This window comes from Artemia sp. Qi Xiang Cuo, chromosome 9 (genome assembly GCF_049724085.1).
Source record: "Artemia sp. Qi Xiang Cuo chromosome 9, ASM4972408v1, whole genome shotgun sequence".
NCBI lineage: Eukaryota > Metazoa > Arthropoda > Branchiopoda > Anostraca > Artemiidae > Artemia > Artemia sp. Qi Xiang Cuo.
Window position 1 is genome coordinate 57,453,106 of NC_142802.1, and position 21,225 is coordinate 57,474,330.

The 21,225-nt window shown below is 34.5% G+C and overlaps 1 protein-coding gene across 1 annotated transcript in view; it reads right to left on the minus strand.

Annotated features, from left to right (window-relative positions):
• Positions 1-3,285: 3,285 nt before the first annotated feature.
• LOC148948863 (uncharacterized) overlaps positions 3,286-21,225 on the minus strand; it is a 35,314-nt gene continuing 17,374 nt past the window's right edge. The window contains exons 2-4 of the mRNA XM_089094111.1: positions 17,635-18,094; positions 12,281-13,739; positions 3,286-3,356 (exon numbers count right to left, since the gene is read on the minus strand). Coding sequence (XP_088950237.1) covers positions 3,347-3,356; positions 12,281-13,739; positions 17,635-18,085 — 1,920 coding nt within the window. The 5' untranslated portion in view covers positions 18,086-18,094 and the 3' untranslated portion in view covers positions 3,286-3,346. The remainder of the gene's footprint in view (positions 3,357-12,280; positions 13,740-17,634; positions 18,095-21,225) is intronic.

Here is a 21,225-nt window from a genome sequence, read left to right on the forward strand (position 1 = left end):
ATGAAAAAAAGAAAATAACTCGCAGTCCTATACAGAATTTACAGAAAGCTGAACTTACGGTTTACTTAATTTCATTAGATTCTAATGAAATTACCAACATTCTGTTGTTAATTGCAAGTATTATATTTAATTAATGATTTCCTGCACAATTGATTTAAATTTGATTTATTGAAATTAGGAATTACTTTAAGTCCAATGTGCTGCTTGAAATACATGTAACTAAGCCCGCTCAATCTCTCAGGATTTTATTTAAAAAAAAAAACACTTGTAAAATTGTGAATCAGCTCCTGTATACTGCTGGTTAAGTGCAGGTGTAAAGAGTGAAGCTGGTGCTGTAATGTGCTGCCTCAAGGCTGCCAGGGTAAGCACCATTATAAAGAGGAGCCGTCCCTATATTTAGTGCTTATTTTAAGTCTTAAGGCTTTTCTTTACGTCCATATAAATTTGATTTTTCCTTGTTGTTAGTTTCTTTACGCAAAGAAAACGTGGTGCTGTAATGCAAAGAAAACGTGGTGCTGAAGCTGGTGCTGTAATGTGCTGCCTCAAGGCTGCCAGGGTAAGCACCATTATAAAGAGGAGCCGTCCCTATATTTAGTGCTTATTTTAAGTCTTAAGGCTTTTCTTTACGTCCATATAAATTTGATTTTTCCTTGTTGTTAGTTTCTTTACGCAAAGAAAACGTGGTGCTGTAATGCAAAGAAAACGTGGTGCTGAAGCTGGTGCTGTAATGTGCTGCCTCAAGGCTGCCAGGGTAAGCACCATTATAAAGAGGAGCCGTCCCTATATTTAGTGCTTATTTTAAGTCTTAAGGCTTTTCTTTACGTCCATATAAATTTGATTTTTCCTTGTTGTTAGTTTCTTTACGCAAAGAAAACGTGGTGCTGTAATGCAAAGAAAACGTGGTGCTGAAGCTGGTGCTGTAATGTGCTGCCTCAAGGCTGCCAGGGTAAGCACCATTATAAAGAGGAGCCGTCCCTATATTTAGTGCTTATTTTAAGTCTTAAGGCTTTTCTTTACGTCCATATAAATTTGATTTTTCCTTGTTGTTAGTTTCTTTACGCAAAGAAAACGTAATGTTCCCTTTTGCTAGGGTGTTTGCGGTCTTCCTCTACCTTTAGAATTAAATTTAATATACCTCTAATACATAATATACCTTTGAGAGACAATAAACCTATGTTTTTAGAATGAACTTTAATATCATCTAAAATGATCAGTGCCAAAATGAGTTGTATTATTTTGGATTTGAAGTTTTGATTACAAATTAATTTGTTTATCATTTTATTTATGTAGAATTTTCTACAAAATAATTTTAACTTAAATTCTAAGGGGGAGGAGCTATCTTTTCCACTATTTATGTTGGAACACAGTAGATATTCAGCACTTTCACATTTAGTAAACGCTTTGAAATCCAACGGTCAATAGAACTAATATTACGTAAGGAGCTTTGGTTTGACTGATTAGCACATTCTTCTCCCGAAATGGGGGACATTACTATTCTCTTATATATCATGCCAACGTCTTATTTTTTCTTCAAGCTTAATAAAATGGCACAGTTTAAAATGTTGCAATGTCTTTCTTTTTTTTAACTTATTTCCGAATTTTATTTCATTTATGTTCTAGCTGAATCTATACATGTTACATTTTTTTTTTAATTGCTTGTCATCCTTTGAAATTCAGGTTTTTCCAGGAACTTATTTTTGCTGGGGGAGGTAGGAAGGGTTACCCGGCCAGAACCTTGATTGCCACTTTATTCCTTCTTTATGTGCGACAGGTTTATAGCCTAAAGTTTTGACGGCCGTTTCTTCTTAATTTGATTTAATTCCCCTCTCTTTCAAAATAAATATTGATACTACATATTCATTTTAGGTTTCTACTTTTTCAGCATAGCTCTGACAAGACCTCTTAGAATATTTTTTTTTTCGATTTTATTTTTGTTAACTTTATTTAATGTACATTCTAGTTGAACGTATTGTAAATTTTCATTCTTTTTTTAAAGTAAGTCAATCAGTATTTTCTGAGGGACGGCACCAGGAACGTTTGTTTCTGTGTGTCTGGGGGGAGGGAGGATTATCTACGTAAGAATTTCACAGCCTAATTTAGGCAAAAAAATCAGATATTGTTTTTTGAAAGCTTACCAGGCAAGGACGTTTTTTTTGTGGAAAAAAGAAATTATGTACCGTCTCGCATTGTTATATTCTAGGACTGGACTTGCCCAAACCATTCTTATCAATGAAAGAAGAGAAGATTGGATCTTGGTTGCTCTCAAGCATTTACTGCCCCCCCCCTCCATCTAAAAAAAAAATCGTCATCGAATAATATCAAAGTATTAAATGTATTAAATATTTTCATAAGAAAATATTACTTTCATGTGCCAGAAAATTACACAAAGCTGGGAACTTGCTTTGACCTTTCTTTTACGGCTTAGCATGCACGCAAGGCTGTCTTACCCAAAAGGCTGATAAAGACTGCAGAATAAGGGACCTCAAACGTGAGGGGCAAATTCATAGTCATAAAGTAATTTATTTTTAGATATGACTAAAATGTTTTCAAATTTTGTCTGCTATATACCGTATTTTGCATAAAATTAAAATCTTACTTTCAGCAGTAGAGCCCAGGAATTTAAAATTCAATAGAAAAAATGGCCTCAAGTTAAACCCCTTTTATAAGACATTTCAATCTTGAGCCCCTTATATATACTTAATTATTTTCGAAAATCCTACTGTATTTAAAGGGGTCCCAATCTGGAGTTCCTTTTATGTTTACCTTACTATATTTGAAAAACCTACTCTATTTACAGGGATTAATATTCATTAGCCCGGGGTCCCCACTTTGCCTTAATCTGGCCCTGCTTGGACGCACACCTCTTATGAACATATCAACCAAGGCCGTACCCAGGATTTTTTTCAGGGGATATAAGGATTTTTTTTGAGGGGGGGGGTTTCACAAAAAAAACAAGAAAATACCTAAAAAATTTGTTTATATCCATTTTTTATGTTTTTACAAGTCAAACAAAGACTTTGGGGGGGGGGTCAAAACCCCTTAACCCCCCCCCCCCCCTCCTGGGTATAGCCTTGATACCAGCGAAAATTGGGAGAAACAAAGACAAATTCTATCAAGGATTTTCTGTTACAAACTCCCCTGATACCAAATCCCGTGTTGCCTTGTAACCGCCTACTTATACTAGCCAGTAGCTTGGCCTACGGACTGAAAAAATATAGAACTAGTCACAAAATATTTAAATGATATAGAACTATATTATACTCTTGATTCAAATTATCAAAAAGCACAGTTTATATCCAACGCATTGACTGTCCAATTCTGGGTTGTTTCTCATTTCTTCTACCACCTATGAAATTCTGCCTGCAAAAAAAAGAAGAAAAATCAAATTTGGCAAGCAATCGCAAAGGCATAGTAACCATAGACGTAACAAAGAGTATTTCACAGGGGGTACAGAATATTTCTATGGGGATGGGGTACAGCATCTCAAGTTTCACTCCTAACAAGATTTGAATTCTGATCCTTGGGGGGGGGGGGGGTCCTCTTCAAAGCTTTGTCTCTGTTTTTCGCTGAATTAGGCAAGCCAGGATGCTTTATATCTCAAAATGTTCCTCTTTTTTTTAACTCTGAAAAGTTTTTATTCTAATATCAAAAACCAGGAATGCAAAATGCTTATTCTGATGGCCTAGGAAAACGAAAAAACTATGTTGATGGCATGAAATTAAATAATTCAGGTGGCCTAGGAAAGCTAAAAAGTAATTTTGATGGCACGACAGTAAATACATTTAAAGTGCTAAATGTGCCAGCAACGAAATAGCAAAATACTTTGTGGGAGGGATAGGGCGAAATTGATGCTCAATTCATCTCACCATGGGCACCATGAGCACCATGGGATCTATTATTATTTAAAATGTTTGAATCCTGAAGATTTTTGTTTTCAGTCTTGGGGTGGGGGGATCCCGCAATGAACTTTTTTTTAGTTAGACCAGCTTTGAAGACTGTATTGCTTGCTGGATTTGCGAAAATTAATGACTTCATTTCCTTACTATGGGGGGCATTGAGGGGCATTTAAAGAAAATTGCCCCTCTTTCTTCACTAGACTAGAAGAAACTTTGCAATCCGTATCGTAAATTATTTTTTTTCTGGCAAGTTTTGAAAATCTGAAGAAAAGATTCTACGGGAAACTGTGTCTCAACTTCTTTCCTGGGTTAGACCAACCCCATGTACTTAAGAATACAAATATTTTGGAGTTCTGATGACTTGTAGTTCTCGACCCTTGGGAAGGTGGGTGGAAGAAGTGCCTCCAGGACTCTTTGTCCTACATTCCGCCAATGTTACTAAATTCAGTTCTCCCAGCTGTTTTCATTTGATGTTTTACGGACATAACTGAAGAACGGTGTTCAATCGATGAATATGAGAGAAAACATTTTTTTTAGCGTAGCACGAAAAAAAAAGGTTTTCAATTGGCTGATTCCTTTGATGTTTTGTCAAATGAAAATAGGCTTTTCAAGAAGGTAACATTATGTCAGTTATATTACTGTACAGTTATTTGTATAACTAGTTATATTATATCATTTTATTTACTTTCCGAGGGTAGTAGAATTAACAAGCTGTATCCTTTTTATTTAAGTAAGCTCGAATTTTCTTTGATACCATAAGTAATAGGCTGCTTCCCAGGTTTTAAACCCCAAAGTGAAACGACCTTACAACGAAGATCTTTACTAGTTAAACGTGATGATTTTTTCCCCCTATTGAATACATTAGGACATGCTTGATACGTCATATCGGATATGGCCAAGCCTCACTGCAGGTGGAGCCACATTCTAGTAACAATAATTCATTTTCAAACCACGTCACATATAAAAATGTCACTTTTGGGGTAAAACAATGAAAATAGAGAGAATGTACTACAAACATACAACAATGAAAATAACTAAACAGATGGACTAAAGGATAATGAGGCGAAAATTGGTAAAAAGCTGAATCTGATAGCTGTTCATGCAGCACTGCCAGCTTTGCTGTTACGTCAGGTACTCTAAATTTACGTGCTATTTTACTATTACTATGCTAGGGGGGGGGGGAGGGATAAAAATTAACAAAAACTGAAATAAAATTACCGGGTTTGCAGTTTTTCGAGAAAGACCGATATCTTCCGTTACGAAAGCCAACATCAAAATCAAATATCAAAAACATCAGTTGTTATGGACATCAGTTGTATTTGTATTTCCTTTAGTAAGTCTTCAAACAAATAAAATCCATATATTAAATTTTTTACATGACAGCTATTGTTTGCTGGTAGATGGCATGCGTTTCTGTAACTAGACAGTGAATTTTCTGAAATTAAGTCACAGTTCGCTAGCGCGGCACGAATTAATTCCATTAAATGCTGATTTGTAAGATGTGAACAGTGCTCTGATTTTAATAACTTCGTTGTCAAAAGTGACTCACTGTAATACGCTGTGCCAAATATAAACAATTATCTGCAGGCAGCTTTTTTTAAACTGGGGTACTACTACTTTGATTGCGCCACTAGTTTCCAAAACTCATTTGCAGATTGTATTGATATATGATGCATTTTAAGGCTGTGATCCTCTGAAGCTCTAAAATTCCATTTCTGTTTCCCTCTTTGGCAATTGTCGCTTAGAATAACTTTTTATTTCAAAGATATTACGATAGTACAGTTGGATATGAACCGTACTCAATTTTTAATAATATTTTCCTTATTTTCATTTTAATGAAAGTAAATTCCATTTAAATCAGTTCTCATTAATTTTTTTCATTTCTTTTCAAGAACTGTATTCATTCTTTCAAATAGCTGCATGGAGCTCGCGAACAATAATCCGGCCATGTGCACATCATATATTAATTAAATAAAAAAAAACAAGTTTTTTTAACTGAAAGTAAGGAGTGACATTAAAACCTAAACGAACAGAAATTATTCCGTATAAGAAAGGGGCTGTCCCCTCCTCAACGCCTCGCTCTTTACGCTAAAGTTTTTTATTATTTTAAAAAATAAAGTTGTGAGACAGAGTCAAACTTTAGCGTAAAGAGCGAGGCATTGAGGAGGGGACAGCCCCTTTCATATACAGAATAATTTCTGTTCGTTTTAAGTTTTGATGTCGCTCCTTACTTTCAGTTAAAAAACTTGTTCAGGCACATACCCAAGAAGGCTTCTTTGGGGAAAGAGGTTAATGATAAAAAAAAATTCAGGCGGGAGGATAATAAAAACAGTTTTTATTTGATATTTCGAATAAGAAATTCTCAGAAATTCAAGAGGTTTAAAAGAGCTGAGATATTCTGTTGTTGTCTGTTGTTTTATTTTCTTCATAGTATCATAAATCCTCGCCTATTTGATCCTCAATACGTTCTAAAACTACACTGGCATTATATGAAGTTTGACCAGCCTGAAGTAATAGCCCATCGCCCATCACCCTGGTCATCGCCCTATGTTCAGTGTTGCCAATTTTTGAAGAAAACATCCTTCGGTGATCGCCCAATCTTTCAAATTGAGTACAGTGTTGTCATATTTTGTCTTCTATAACCTAAAGGACTATTAAAAATACTTTAACACAATTACTTCAGAGCAGAGGAAATTCTAAGGGTTCAGACACTATTTTTAGGGATTAAACAATATATGCTTGACTAGTGGCTCATTTTAAAGCCCTTTTTTCTCTGATTCATAATATATACGTCTTATCGCGTTTAAAAGTCTCAAATTCAATTTAGTTCCCAAATAAAGTTGTTCTAAGAAATTCAAAATCCTTGTCTTACAAAAAAGCTTTCGATAGCATTGCTTTGGCTTATTATGCCTTATACAGTGCTTTTATGAAGTGAAAAATAATAGCCCTTAGAATTGTCATAAAATTCAATATTTTTTTCACTATTAAAATCTTTCAGACTTTTTTATTTAACCAGGGCAATTTTCTTATCGCCCTAGTCTTAAAATTCCATCTGTAAGGTCAAAGAATGAGAAAAAGGTTCCTATTCTTGTCAAAACATGGAGTGCCATCATCAGAAAGATGATATGTTTCAAATGAGCTGTTATTCGCCACAAATCGGAGCACAATCACAATTGGCTCACAGCAGAGGAGATTCTAAGGGGTCAGACACTCTTTTTGAGACTAAACCATATCTGCTTGACTAGTAGCTCATTTTAAAGCCCTTTTTTCTCTGATTCATAATATATACATCTCAACGCGTTTAAAAGTCTCGAATTAAATTTGGTTCTCAAATAAAGTTTTTCTAAGAAATTGAAAATCCTTGTCTTACAAAAAAGCTTTCGATGGCATTGCTGAAAACTTTACTGAAAAAATATAAACTTTTCAGTAAAAACTTTACTGAAAAAATATAAATGTTTTCACTTTTATAACTTTAATAAATCAAATAATATTAACATTTCGATTATTAAATATCAGTATATGTATATTAAACTGACAATGCACATTCATTTGTATTTTTCCAGTAAAGTGCAAATTTTGTTCTGGCCTAAAGAAGGCATAGTGGTTTTGCGCCCAACTTATGTTAATTTTTGCTCGTTTTGAATTTGACTCGGCTATTTATTGTAATTTCTGTTCGTTTTGGGTTTCATTTATTTATCGATGCTGATTTGTGGTAGTTTCACGCTTGGTAGATTATTTGATTTTATGTTTGCTCATTTTTTGTTTAATGGAGTTCTTTACTTTTTTTTGAAAAACTTATTTTGAGGAAAAAGTTTTTTTAATTAATTTCTGTGCGTTTTGCATTGACATAGTCTTTTCAGAGAAAAACAAAATAATACTTTAAATCTTTTCGTTTTTTAAAACTTTATAGTTTGGCCTGCTATTTGTATGCTGGAGAAAAATTTTCAGCGATTTTTAAGAACATACACCCTTTTAAAAATCTGGACACAAATAGTACTGTTTACTTTAGTTTCATACCTCCTCTAGTTGACCTGAAATGGAAAACTTGATACCATTCGCAAAAAAAAACTTTAGTTTCTTTGATAGCTTAGATACACTGAAGCGATTTATATTTTGGTTAAGCTTTAAGAGCAGATATAGCCCCATATAACTAAACGTAGCGCTCTCAGTCGTTCTTGACATGCAGCTACATCACTTTATTCGGAATTAGAATTGTTACAATATATTTTCGTCTAATATTAAGGGAAAATTTGGTTTCTAACCATAATGAGCGATTGGAAGGATGGGCGTGAGAGGGTGGGAGTGGAAGGGGGAATAGTTACCCTCTAATCACTTTCGACTATTAAAAAGGGGATCAGCCCTTTCTATTTTCAATTGAATGAGCCCTATTCGAAATTCCCACGACAACTCTTTCGATACGAACTGTCCTGGTCTAAACAACAACGACAACAAAAAGTAATACATTATACCCACATCGATGTTTGGATGTGTTTGGTTTTGATTGGATGTGTTTGAGAAAATGACGGGCATGTGGGGGGGGGCTAGTTGCCCTCCAATCACTTTCGACTATTAAAAAGGCACTACCCAGTTGAATTTCAAATAGAATGAGCCTGTTTTGAAGTTTCTACGACAACGCCTTGTGTAAAAACCTTAAATGTCCCCTAGGCATAACTTAAAACCCTTGCCCTGAGGGTTGTGGGGGAGTTTCCTCCTCAAAAACATATTTTCTATCTGGAAATGAACTATGCTGAACAAAATGGCTATCTCAAAATTTTGATTGGATGTGTTTGGGGGATTGATGGGCACGTGGGGGGGGGGGGCTTGTTGCCCCCAATCACTTTTGACTATTAAAAAGGGTACTAGCCCTTCAAATTTCCAATCGAATGAGTCTGTTTTGAAGTTTCTACGACAACGCCTTCTATAAAAACCTTATATGCCCCCCGGGGCATAGCTTAAAACCCTTGCCCTGAGGGTTGTGGGGGTGTGTCCTCCTCAAAAACATACTTTCTATCTGGAAATCAACTACGCTGAAAAAAATGGCTATCAAAATTTTGATTAGATGTGTTTGGGGGAATGGGCGTGGGGGGGCTAGTTGCCCTCCAATCACTTTCGAGTAAGGCACTATCCCTTTGAATTTCCCATCGAGTGAGCCTGTTTTGAAGTTTCTACGACAACACCTTATATAAAACCTTATATACCCCCAGGGCATAATTCTAAACCCTTGCCCTGAGGGTTGTGGGGGAGTGTTCTTCTCAAAAACACATTTTCTATCTGGAAATCAACTACGCGGAACAAAATGGCTATCTCAAAATTTTGATTGGATATGTTTGGAGGAATGAATGGGCGTGGGGGGGGGGGCTAGTTGCCCTCCAATCACTTTAGACTATTAAAAAGGGTACTAGCCCTTCGAATTTCCAATCGAATCAGCTTGTTTTGAAGTTTCTACGACAACGCTTTCTATAAGAACCTTATATGCCCCCAGGGCATAACTTAAAACCCTTGCCCTGAGGGTTGTGGGGGAGTGTCCTCCTCAAAAACACATTTGCTATCTGGAAATCAACTACGCTGAACAAAATCGCTATATCAAAATTTTGATTTGATGTGTTTTGGGGAATGATGGGCGTGGGGGGGGGGCTAGTTGCCCTCCAATCACTTTCGACTATTAAGAAGGCCCTAGAACTCTCGATTTCCAATTGAATGAGCCCCTTTTGAAGTCTCTACGACGACCCCTTCCATATTAAATGCCCTGCTCTAAAGTAAAAATAATATATGGTACATTGTGCCAACATTGTCTCTTATATGCTCTCAGGGAATAACTTAAAACCCTTGCCCCGAGGGTTGTGGGGGAGTTTCCTCCTCAAAAAGATATTTTCTCTATTGAAATCAACTAAGTCTAACAAAAAGACTATATAACAATTTTGATGGGTTGGGTTTGGGGAATAAGGGGTGTGGGGGGGGGCTAGTTGCCCTCCCACCACTGTCGTTTATTAACAAGGTCACTAACCACTCCAATTTCCAATCGAATGAGCCCTTTTCGAAGTTTCTACGACAACTCCTTCGATACGATGTGCCTTTCGAAGAAAGAAGAAAAAAAAGAAAACACATTGTGGCCACATCGTTCTTTACTTAGGCAGCGCTAGCGCGCTGCCTAAGATTACTGGAAAAGTTGGAGAAATGACTTTTTCAATATAAACCTATTTCTAGCATATCTTTATGCGTCAAAAAGAACTTGGTTAGCATAAGCGAATACTTTTTGATAATACCAAAAATTTGAAATTAAATTTCCTCTGTTTTGCTCTGACGAAATTTTTTTCTATTCTTATATAACTCAAAATAATAGATGGCACTGTAATTCAAGTTTAGTCAAAATAACAAGAAATTACATAATCTAAAACACGAAAATTATGAACAAGTAAACTGTGAACAATTAAAACATAAGTAAAGAAAAATTACAACAAATTAAACGCGGGCTTTGAAATAGAGCTCTGTTTTGTTCGGGGTTAAAAATGTATTTTTGTGAAATACAGAGATTGTACCCAGGGAAGGATCCAGGATTTTTTTAGGGGGGGGGGGGGGTGCAAAATAGGTTGATCCGAAAAAAAAATTTAGGAAGGGGGGACAAAATAGGTTGATCCGATAAACTTGCGTTAGGAGAAAGTAAAATTAACGTAAACTTAAGTTAATTAAGTAAATTACAGTATTTTAGACTACCCTAGGGGGGGGGGGGGCTCCCCCCTCATCCTCTCTCTGGATCCGCCACTGATTGTACCACAATAAAGTGCCATTTTCAGAAATTTTCTACCCAAAAAGGGGCAGCTTAACCCTAGATAAAATAAAAGGCCGGAGGGTGCGAAATATCATGTAATTTGCAAAGAAATTCAAGAGAATTTAGGATCTTGGGAGGGGTATCGGGGTTAAAATTCCCAATCTGGGTATGTCCCTGACCCGGTTCTGCTCTTCTGACGTAAAAATTTCTTTGACTATCGATGTATATTCAGCTATAATAACTAAAAAACTAAATTATTAGCGGTTGGCAAAATCCTTTGGCGTCAGAAAGGACAAAGTCTAGTATCATAAATCCTCGCCTATTTGGTCCTCAATACGTTCTAAAACTATACTGGCATTATATGAAGTTTGAGAAAAACAAACAAACAAACACAAAAAAAAAAAAAAATATAACAGTTTAGTTTTAAAAAAAATTAAATAATTTTTTAAAAATAAATTTTAAGCAAGGTTTTTTTTTTAATTCAAAAAGAACAACAAGGAAACGAGGGTGATTTTCAGCCAGTGGAAAAAAAAACGAAGCGAAAAGACAAAAACAAATATTTCTGCTAGGACATCCGCCAAGCCTTCCTCGGTGCTCAAGAAAAAAAACGTTTGAAGCAAACATTAACAAAGCAGAAGAAACACTGAAACAAAACAAACAAAAACCGAGCCAAGAAGGAATGAAAGAATATTCACAAATTAGAATGGGCAAGAGATTTTTGTATTAAGCATTTTGAGATTCGATTTTTTTTGTGTATTTTTTATTCGTTTTTCTTTTCACTGACTGAAAAGACGGCTAGTTTTCTTGATTTTCCCTGTTTTTTTTTAATTCTATTTTATTATATTTTCTTGATTTTGATCACGGTTTTTGGTCATCATTGTAAACTTAACTTGTATATGGATAGACTATCTAAATATACTATTAAAATAAAATAAAAGTGCGAATTTTACAGTTTTTTTTTATTTCTGTGTTTAAGCACTGCACCATAAAACACAATTAATTTACACCAGTCAATGGGCCTTGATTTCTAAAATCGGATCCTCAGTACAAATATTAAAAAACACATTAATTTTGAATTGAAAATCAAGTATTTTGCAATAGGCATCAAGAAATGGCTAATTGTAGAAAAAGCCAAGACAGATAGTCCAAGTAATTGAGAGGCAGATGTTTAAATGGCTGCACGGGTAAATGGCGGGAGTAAGTATGACTCTCTTATGTCTAAAGATAGGAATATACGAAAGTAAATAATGAACAAAAATGGCTTGGGAAATTTAGTTTAGTTAACTTAGTCATAGTCAAGAAGTTACAATCGAGTCCCATAGATCCTTGTCTATTCAGCCATCACTATATATTTAATATATCTATAGATATAATATTTAAATATGCTATTAAAATAAAATAAAAGTGCAAATTTTACAGTTTTTGTTTATTTGTGTGTTTAAGCACTGCACCGTAAAGGACAATTAATTTACATCAGACAATGGGCTTTAATTTCTAGAATTGGATTCTCAGTACAAATATTGAAAAAAAAATTGTTTGACGTACTTTTTAGTCTAATCAAATAAATAAATACAAATAATTAATAAAAAAGACAAATACAAACACCTGGAAAATTCACTTGCCTTGCGATCGCCCTATGAAAAGTAATTGCATCTGAGGCTTTTTTGATTTTAGTTTTGAATTTTTCTTTATCTTGTTAATCTTCTTTAAAGTAATAGCTTCATAGCTTGATCTAGTATGAGGATTGTCACTATTTGATGATTTCTGATGATCAGAGTTGGTAGAATCTAAAGAATGATTATGCTCATCAAGCAAACCAGAATCGTTGTAACTGGTCTCTGAGCTTTCTTCTAAAACTCTTTTACTCAAGTCAGAAATATACAAATGCTTGCTGTTCTGGCGATCATAATCTTTGTAAGAACTAAGCGAGTTGATATAGTCTTGAAATAGTACCGTTTTATCCGTTCGTGTTTCATTTTCAGAATCAGACGATAAATTGGCCTGAATATACGGCAGTGTGGTGTTATGCATGACTGGAGAAATCTTATCATGGTTTATAGTATTTTTAAATCCTGGAATGTTTGAAAAGACATGCTTTGTAGCAAGGTTGCGTGTCTTCACATCTTCTGTTTCTTGTGCTTCGTCTTGGAAATCAGAACTGTCGGGATGTTTGGAATTGTACATATTAACTGTAGGTGGAGCCCCCTTTTGCGGTTTTGTATTCTCTGAAAAGGTAAAATAGTCCAACTCGCCAGACATGAGTGGTGGATGATGTGCATAAGATTTATTGGAGTGCGAGGAATATTCCTGTAAATTTTCTCTTAAATTCTGTTCTTCTTTTTCCCCCTTTGGCGAGGATGCAGAGTTTTGAGCTGAGAATTCCAGCAATTTTGAATAAGGAACAGAAATGTATGAATTTATATAATCTTTTTGTCTGTAATTCGAATCTATAAAGTCAAGTTTTTTATTCTGAGTCATCTTTTGATGATAAAGGTATTTTGGTAGTTCTGAGAGATTTTCAGTTGTTTGGCCCGCTCTGTTTTTATCAGAAAACAGCTCCAAATATTCATTTGCTTTAATGCGCTTCCTTATTGAGTCGAAATCCCTAACCCAGTCAATTTGTTGATTTGATTCTGGCTTCTGAATAATCTGAGCCTTGTCAAAAATTTTTGAATAAACACTGCTTGGAATTCTACCATCACCATTTGACTGTAAGAAAAATGGACTATCTTTTTCATCAGAGTTATATTTGGAAATTATTGGAGGTTTAGCTTCTAACTCGGAAGTTGTCCGTATAAAGCTCAAATTTTCTTCTTCAGACATTGTTTGTGGATGCTCATATTGGCCCAATGGGTACTGTACAAAAGACTTATCAGCGGTCTCATGTTCCCTGTAATCATGAAAGTTGAGAAATTTTTTGAGTTCTTCTTGTTTTTCTTTTGCAAGCTTGACCTTGATTGGTGGTAAATGGGATATTCTTTCTGCGTATGCGTCATGCAACTGAGAGATGGCTATAGGAGGTGCCACGGTTTTTGCTTCTATTGTAGAACCAGCGGTGCCGGATTTCTTTTTAGCGCCTGAAATAAAAGAAAGAGGAAAGTTAAGTTCTTAAGTGCTTAAGCGTGCTTTATTTTACATCTTAGATATGTAACTAAAGCTTAATAATTTGACTTTTACATCACACACGCTATTTGAAAATGATATCAGTTAAAAGAAGAAAAGATTGAGCTATTAATGCTAGGGGAACAGAGAGCTATCACGGAATGGCATAATTCTGGCTGTATACTGTGGTCACAACATGGTTACATTTTTAGGTACATAATTTTCGTAGGAAAAGGTCTAGTATTCAAAACTTAGTTTCAATAATTAATATTATTAGTAATGAACAAGCTTAGTTTCATGTCAGCAGTTACCATTAATTTTCATGTCACAACCCTCTATATCGGATACAAAGAATTGCCCCCCCACCCAACTAAAAAGTTAATTTAATCGTCAATTACTGGACCCAAATACCGTCCTACAGTACTGTAGAATAGGCCCAAATGATATACTTTCTACTTAGAAAGAGCGATCCCTAGTGCTCTGCAGACGGAAAAGGGAACCCATCGGTTAAATAAATCCTCACAGATTTATTTATATAATATATGAATTAATATTATTAGTAATGAACAAGCTTAGTTTCATGTCAGTAGTTCCCATCAATTTTCATGTTACAGCCCTCTATATCGGATAAAAAGACTTACCCCCCCCCAACTAAAAAGTTGATTTAATCATCAATTGCTGGACCTAAATACTGTCGTACAGTACTGTAGGATTGGTCCAAATGATATACTTTCTGCTTAGAAAAAGCCATCCCTAGTGCTCTGCCAACAGAGAAGGGGACCCATCGGTTAAATAAATCCTCACAGTACATCTATGTATACCCTATGTGCCATAAATGACCAACGAGGAACTGTTAAATTTCATATTTAACGTTTAAATTTGTTCCAGTGAGATGTTTTTTTTTTGTGTCTGAGAAGATTAGACGGGTCTAGCAAAAAAAAAAAAAAAAAAAATGCTATGGTTTTCACTGATTTCAAAGAATCTTCTCTGGTATTGCAATTCTGAAATAGGGCATTGGTGCCCGAAATTTAATAACTTTTTGTTTAATAAGTTTTTTTTTAAATAGCTTTTTAATTAACGTTTTTTGTTTAATAACTGTTTACCAACTTTATGTTAACTATACAAAGGGGCAAAATATTTTTTTTTTGGTTTTTGCGTTCATTGAAGACTAGTAAGAAGTTTTGCCAGAATTTGAATCTTTGAATTTTGTAGAACTTTGCCAGAATATGAGTGAATTGATTATCCCATAGACTTCCAAAAGAACTTGAATTCCATGTTAGAGTTCCAAATAAACTTGAATTCGATAACATTTTAATAAGTATTTTGCAGCAAATTAAAAACTATAGAACAAACACATTTTTTGTTAACTATACAAAGGGGCAAAATATTTTTTTTGGGGTTTTGCGTTCATTGAAGACTAGTAAGAAGTTTTGCCAGAATTTAGATCTTTGAATTTTGCAGAACTTTGCCAGAATATGAGTGAATTGATTATCCCATTGGCTTCCAAAAGAACTTGAATTCCATGTTAGAGTTCCAAATAAACTTGAATTCGATAACATTTTAACAAGTATTTTGCAGTAAATTAAAAACTATAGAACAAACACATTTTTTGGGTTACACATGGTTCGTGAAAATTTTTGCGTTCTTTGAGCACGCTACGTGATTGCTATTTTTTGTACTAGAATTTAAAGACATATCAAGACATATCAAGACAATATATTAAAGACAATGACATATCAAGAAGTATTTTACAAAAATCGGGTTTTGGGTTATGCCACATAGAGATTACAGTAAATTCACTTCGTGAAAATTGTTGTGTTCTTTGAGCACTTTACATGATTCCTATAGTTAAATAATAGATACACAGGGTTGCATCGTACCTTGAATATTATAAATTGTGCCGAAGTGTTTCCATAAGAACGTGGTTTTGATCACATGTCAACAAATATTTTGCAAGAAAAAGCAAGGGTTTTGGGTTGTACTAAATTTAGATTATAATAAATACACTTTGAGAAGGTTATTGTTCTCTTTGAGCACTTTACATGATTGCTGTTTTCGTTGTACAAGAATTTGGAGGTTAGATGCACAGTGGTACATGGTACCATGAATATTATGAATTGTGCTGAAGTTTTTCCAACAGAAATTGGTTTCTATGACATATCAAGAAGTATTTTGCAAAAATAGGGTTTTAGGTTGTAAATTCACTTCGTGAAAATTGTTGTGTTCTTTGAGCACTTTACATGATTCCTATAGTTAAATAATAGATACACAGGGTTGCATGGTACCTTGGATATTATAAATTGTGCCGAAGGGTTTCCATAAGAACGTGGTTTTGATGACATGTCAACAAATATTTTGCAAGAAAAAGCAAGGGTTTTGGGTTATACTAAATTTAGATTATAATAAATACACTTTGGGAAGGTTATTGTTCTCTTTGAGCACTTTACATGATTGCTGTTTTCATTGTACAAGAATTTGGAGGTTAGATGCACAGTGGTACATGGTACCATGAATATTATGAATTGTGCTGAAGTTTTTCCAACAGAACGTGGTTTCTATGACATATCAAGAAGTATTTTGCAAAAATAGGGTTTTGGGTTATGCCACATGTAGATTACAGTAAATTCACTTCGTGAAAATTGTTGTGTTCTTTGAGCACTTTACATGATTCCTATAGTTAAATAATAGATACACAGGGTTGCATGGTACCTTGAATATTATAAATTGTGCCGAAGTGTTTCCATAAGAACGTGGTTTTGATCACATGTCAATAAATATTTTGCAAGAAAACGGTTTTGGGTTATGCTACATGTATATAATATATATATATATATATATATATATATATATATATATATATATATATATATATATATATATATATATATATATATATATATATATATATATATATATATATATATATATATATATATATATATATATATATATATATATATATATATATATATATATATATATATATATATATATATAAATATATCGGCAAGTACAAACAGCTCCTCTCATTTGATCTGCCATCAGCGGTCCAAATACCCTGGAACACGTATTTTCACAGAAACTTTCTCAAGATGCCTTTGAAACCAACCAGATTTCGAAACCTACATCTAATTCCTAAAAACATCTAATAATAACATTGCACTACTAATTGCCGATTTTCGTATATGTATTGGAATAAATTAATTTAAAATTAGATTCTTTCAAATTTAGTGTTACAACGTTGAAGCCAAGTTTCGCGTTCAAGAGAAATCAGACTTGTCTACCCGAGAAAAAATCGAATGTCGCTTATGTTTATAGTTGTTTATATGTTCTCCGGAGCACTTACATCTCGGTCCGGGTTTTTATAATGGTTAAGATAGGGAAAAATCATATACAGTGGGTAGAATTAAGGTAGATAGCCATAGAACTAAGGGATGATCAAGATTTTTGGTTTGACTCATGATGGACAATGTTGACTGGACTTATTTGCAAAAGGGGGGAAAAGTCAGAAAAAACTCTACAGATATATTAAAGTTAAAAATTTGACTACTTATCATCAGCATCGTTTCTGTAAACCCAAACCATAGATGGCTGGCAGAGATCAAGATTAAGATAAATTTACTAATAGCTTATCTTTTAGGAGCGTCTTCTTTGGGAGTGCGTTTTTGAAGGACAAGTTTCATGGGGGTGAATTTTCAAGGGCCTTTTGGGAAATTTTCTGGTGTAAGTTTTCCTAGAAAGGTTTTCCTCTTCTTGCTATCTTGGTAAAACCCAAACACTTAAAAAACCCGTGTACCACAGGTCTCCTGTGAAAACAGAAATACAGAACATAGTGGGTGACGCAAGTAAATTTGAAACATAAACAAATACCTTTTAAGGTCCTTCTGGTTGATTTTCCAAAGCCTTTAGAAAAGAGAGTGAAAGCCAAATAAACTGAAATTCCAACGACAGCCAGAGAGTAAGCAGATGGTTTTTCACTCAGAGCAGTTAATCCATCCTGTCTCTTAGCTAGCGAAAATCCATTTCCATTACCCTCCAGAAAAAATGGTCTAGCACTGCTAATCGGCCTCTGCCTTTGACCTTGGTAAACATTACCACCTTTGTACGGTAATCGGCCTTTGTCTCTATAGTTTTCTTGGCTAGTGTACTTTCTTACGTCATGGCCTGGATCAAGCCTTTCTTTAAGCAGTCTTTCAAGATACTTTACGTCAAAGGGGTAGTCATCATCTTCGTCATCAAATGAATCTGACTTTGAAATATCGTCGTCCTCGTCAAGGGGAACAATGATAATTGGACGATTGCTGTATCTTATTTTCGGCATGATTTCAATCTAAAAAAGAATCAAGTAAAAATTAAAGAAAAAATATGAAAAAAAAAAAATACGCATGAACTTAATCAATACCATTTAAGCATGGGTATATGGAATATACATATGCTTATTCAGATAGAGTATAACGAGTGACATGTTATCGTCTTGGAAATGGTGCTTAACAATCAGTTTTTAGGCTAATCAAAATTTAAACTCAAAACAGTACACTGATGCACAAATAAAGCACAATGCAAAGCCTGTGCCACATTTTAAGCATTCATTCTGCAATCACCTTGGACCAATAATGTCCATTAGGGGGCAGGGAGCCTTTGCCCCTTAGATTTTTTGCCCACTCGCTCTTTTTCTGGATTTAAGATACACTTTTTTGGGAGTATTTCTATTGAGAAATGCTTTCTTTCCGTATTTTCGTTGAATAAAAGATAAATTCTCACCCCCCTACTTATTGAAAAATATATTTTCTCCATTTCTAAATTTTTGTAAATGGACGCTACTGCCTTTAACCTATTTAGTGAAGTGCCGGAGTAAAAATGTGGCAACAAAACTTGCTAACGACGGATTTTCGGCAATTGAAAACAGTGACCATATATTTGGCCACTTATAGTGCCACTATTTGGCAGTTTAGGGAACTTGTATTTCAAGCTCATTTTTATAAGTGACAACTAAACATTAGAGGGACTGAACGGACATTTAAATTTTCATACTTTCCCCATGATATTTAAAAATAATGCTAAATTTGATACTTGCCTTATCATTTTGTCCATTTTAAGATTTGCTATGTTTGGTGGGAGAATTGGAGAACAAGAAGAGTCCTGGATAAAAAAAAATTCCTGGAAATTTGAGCGGTTTCTTTTGTCTTTTTAAGATTTTCCAATAATAAAAAAATCCAGTAGCTAACAAATGCCGTTTTTACTATTGGAAGAATGAGAGCTTTTTAGGAGTTGCGGTTGTTGGAGTTGCTCTCATAAGATTATTTCGGGTCAAAATAATCGTGGCAGAAGAAGTACTTCTAGGAGTAGTCAGGGTTGCAGTAGTGGTAGTTATACTGCTACTGCAACTACTACTACCCCTAATACTCTTAATACTACTGCTAGTAATACAAAAACTACTACTATGGCTACTATTACACCTATGCCTAAGAGTATGAAGGTGAAATTTTCAAGGATTTTATTTTTTTTTTGGGGGGGGGGGAGAGATCAACGTAATTGAAACATGTATATGCATGTTGTCAAAAGAGCGTAACAATAATATCTTAGGAACAGTTCTGGAGTGAAGTTGAAACTAACAATGCTTGTGAGGGATGTTGAAAAAAAAAAAAAAAAAAAAAAAAAAAAAAAAAAAATGTATCCTATTTATACTCAAGAGCGAGGGGGGGGGGTTACCCGATTTTTTCCCGTGGACTTTGTCTCACATCCTGCGTAAGCTGATCAGAACCGTTTTTTCGACTAATTTTCGACTCGGTTAAACATTTCGGGGGGGAGGGGTTCAAACCGGGTAACCCCCTCCCCATGGATACGGCCTTGTTTATACTGCTTCTATTCATACTACTGTTTCTGCTACTATTATTTATACTTTTACTACTACTATTGCCAGTAAAGCTAAGGCTAATAATATTAATTCTACTGCTACTACTACTGCTGCTGCTACTAAAATTTGGAAATATTGAAATTGTATGGAACTAAATCGAAACAAACTATGCCCATGCAGGTTACTAAGAGGACATATCAGAAATGCTTCAGGAACGGTTTATGGTATTAAGTTTAAACTTTCAGGGTGTTTTGAAGGGGATATTGAAGAAACCAAAGGTACTATACGCATACTGCTACTGATGGTACTACAACTATTGTTACTACGCAAGCTTTCAAGGAATATGTAGTCGGATGTTGAACTAAAGCAAAAAGTTTTAGACTTACAAGAGATTGGAGGTCAAGAAGCCCTCCTCCAAAGGCAATTCATTTTCCAAATACTTCCCAGTCTAAAGTTTGTTCGGCATAGTAGAATGACTCAGTAACTTCGATACCCAATCGATACCCAAACTCCTGTTTGTAGTTATTTTTATTCGATTCAAACTTGATTTGCATATTCAATTTAAGTTTTACTCGTTTTAAGATTTATTTATTCATTTACATTAATATATATTGTATATTTGTTCGCATTGATTGTTTATTTAATTTCTGTTCGTTTTAAGTTAGATTTTCATATTCAATCTAAGCATTACTCGCTTTAAGATCTATTTATTCTTTTATATTATTACTTATTGTAAGTTTTTTGCTATGGTTGTTTATTCAGTTTTTGTTCGTTTTTGGTTTTACTTATTCTTTAATGGTAATATCTGGTCGTGTGTTTTTTGTATTTTAAAGGGTAATAGCATAAACAGATCATATGCTTTAAAATGCCTTTACATTTCTTTGAAAAACATATTTTTAGGACAGAAGTTTATAATTTAATTTTTTTCTTTTTTGTTTTAAAAAAGTTTAAAGTTTTTTTTGCATGGGGGGGGGGTGCTTACTGTCGGATTATTCTTGACCCTAAAAAACGGATCTAGAACTTTCAATTTAAATCGAATGAGGCTTTTATCAAAGTCTATACGATTACCTCTTTGATAAAAACCTTATATATGAACAATAGACAGCTTGCATAACTTGTGGACAGCGATTGACAACAATGAATGGATTGAAAAAATAGTTCCAATAAGGGGGTTTAGACCATTTCACTTGCTGACACAAAGGGATCATGACTGTTTGGAATTGACCTTATTAGGAATTTGTATGCCAAAGCAATTTTGCATCTATCACAGAGTATGTATTTTAACCTTATAATTGAGTAATTATAATAGATTTCCTATGTGTTCTTCCCATACAAAACCCCTTCCCATAAGTTATAAACCCCCCTTAATAAGTTATGCCCCAGAGTATAACTTACAACGCCTACCCCTGGGCCCTGGTGGGCTGTGTCGACACCGAAGTTTTTGTTATCAGAACTTTGAAATATTTTAACAGAATGCCTAGCTCAAAATCTTTATCTGATGCATTTAGGGCGTGAAGGAGGGAGAGGGGCTAGTTGCCCTTCAAACTCTTTTGTCTCTTAAAAATGGAACAAGAACTTTCAATTTCCAATCAAACGAGCCCTCTCTA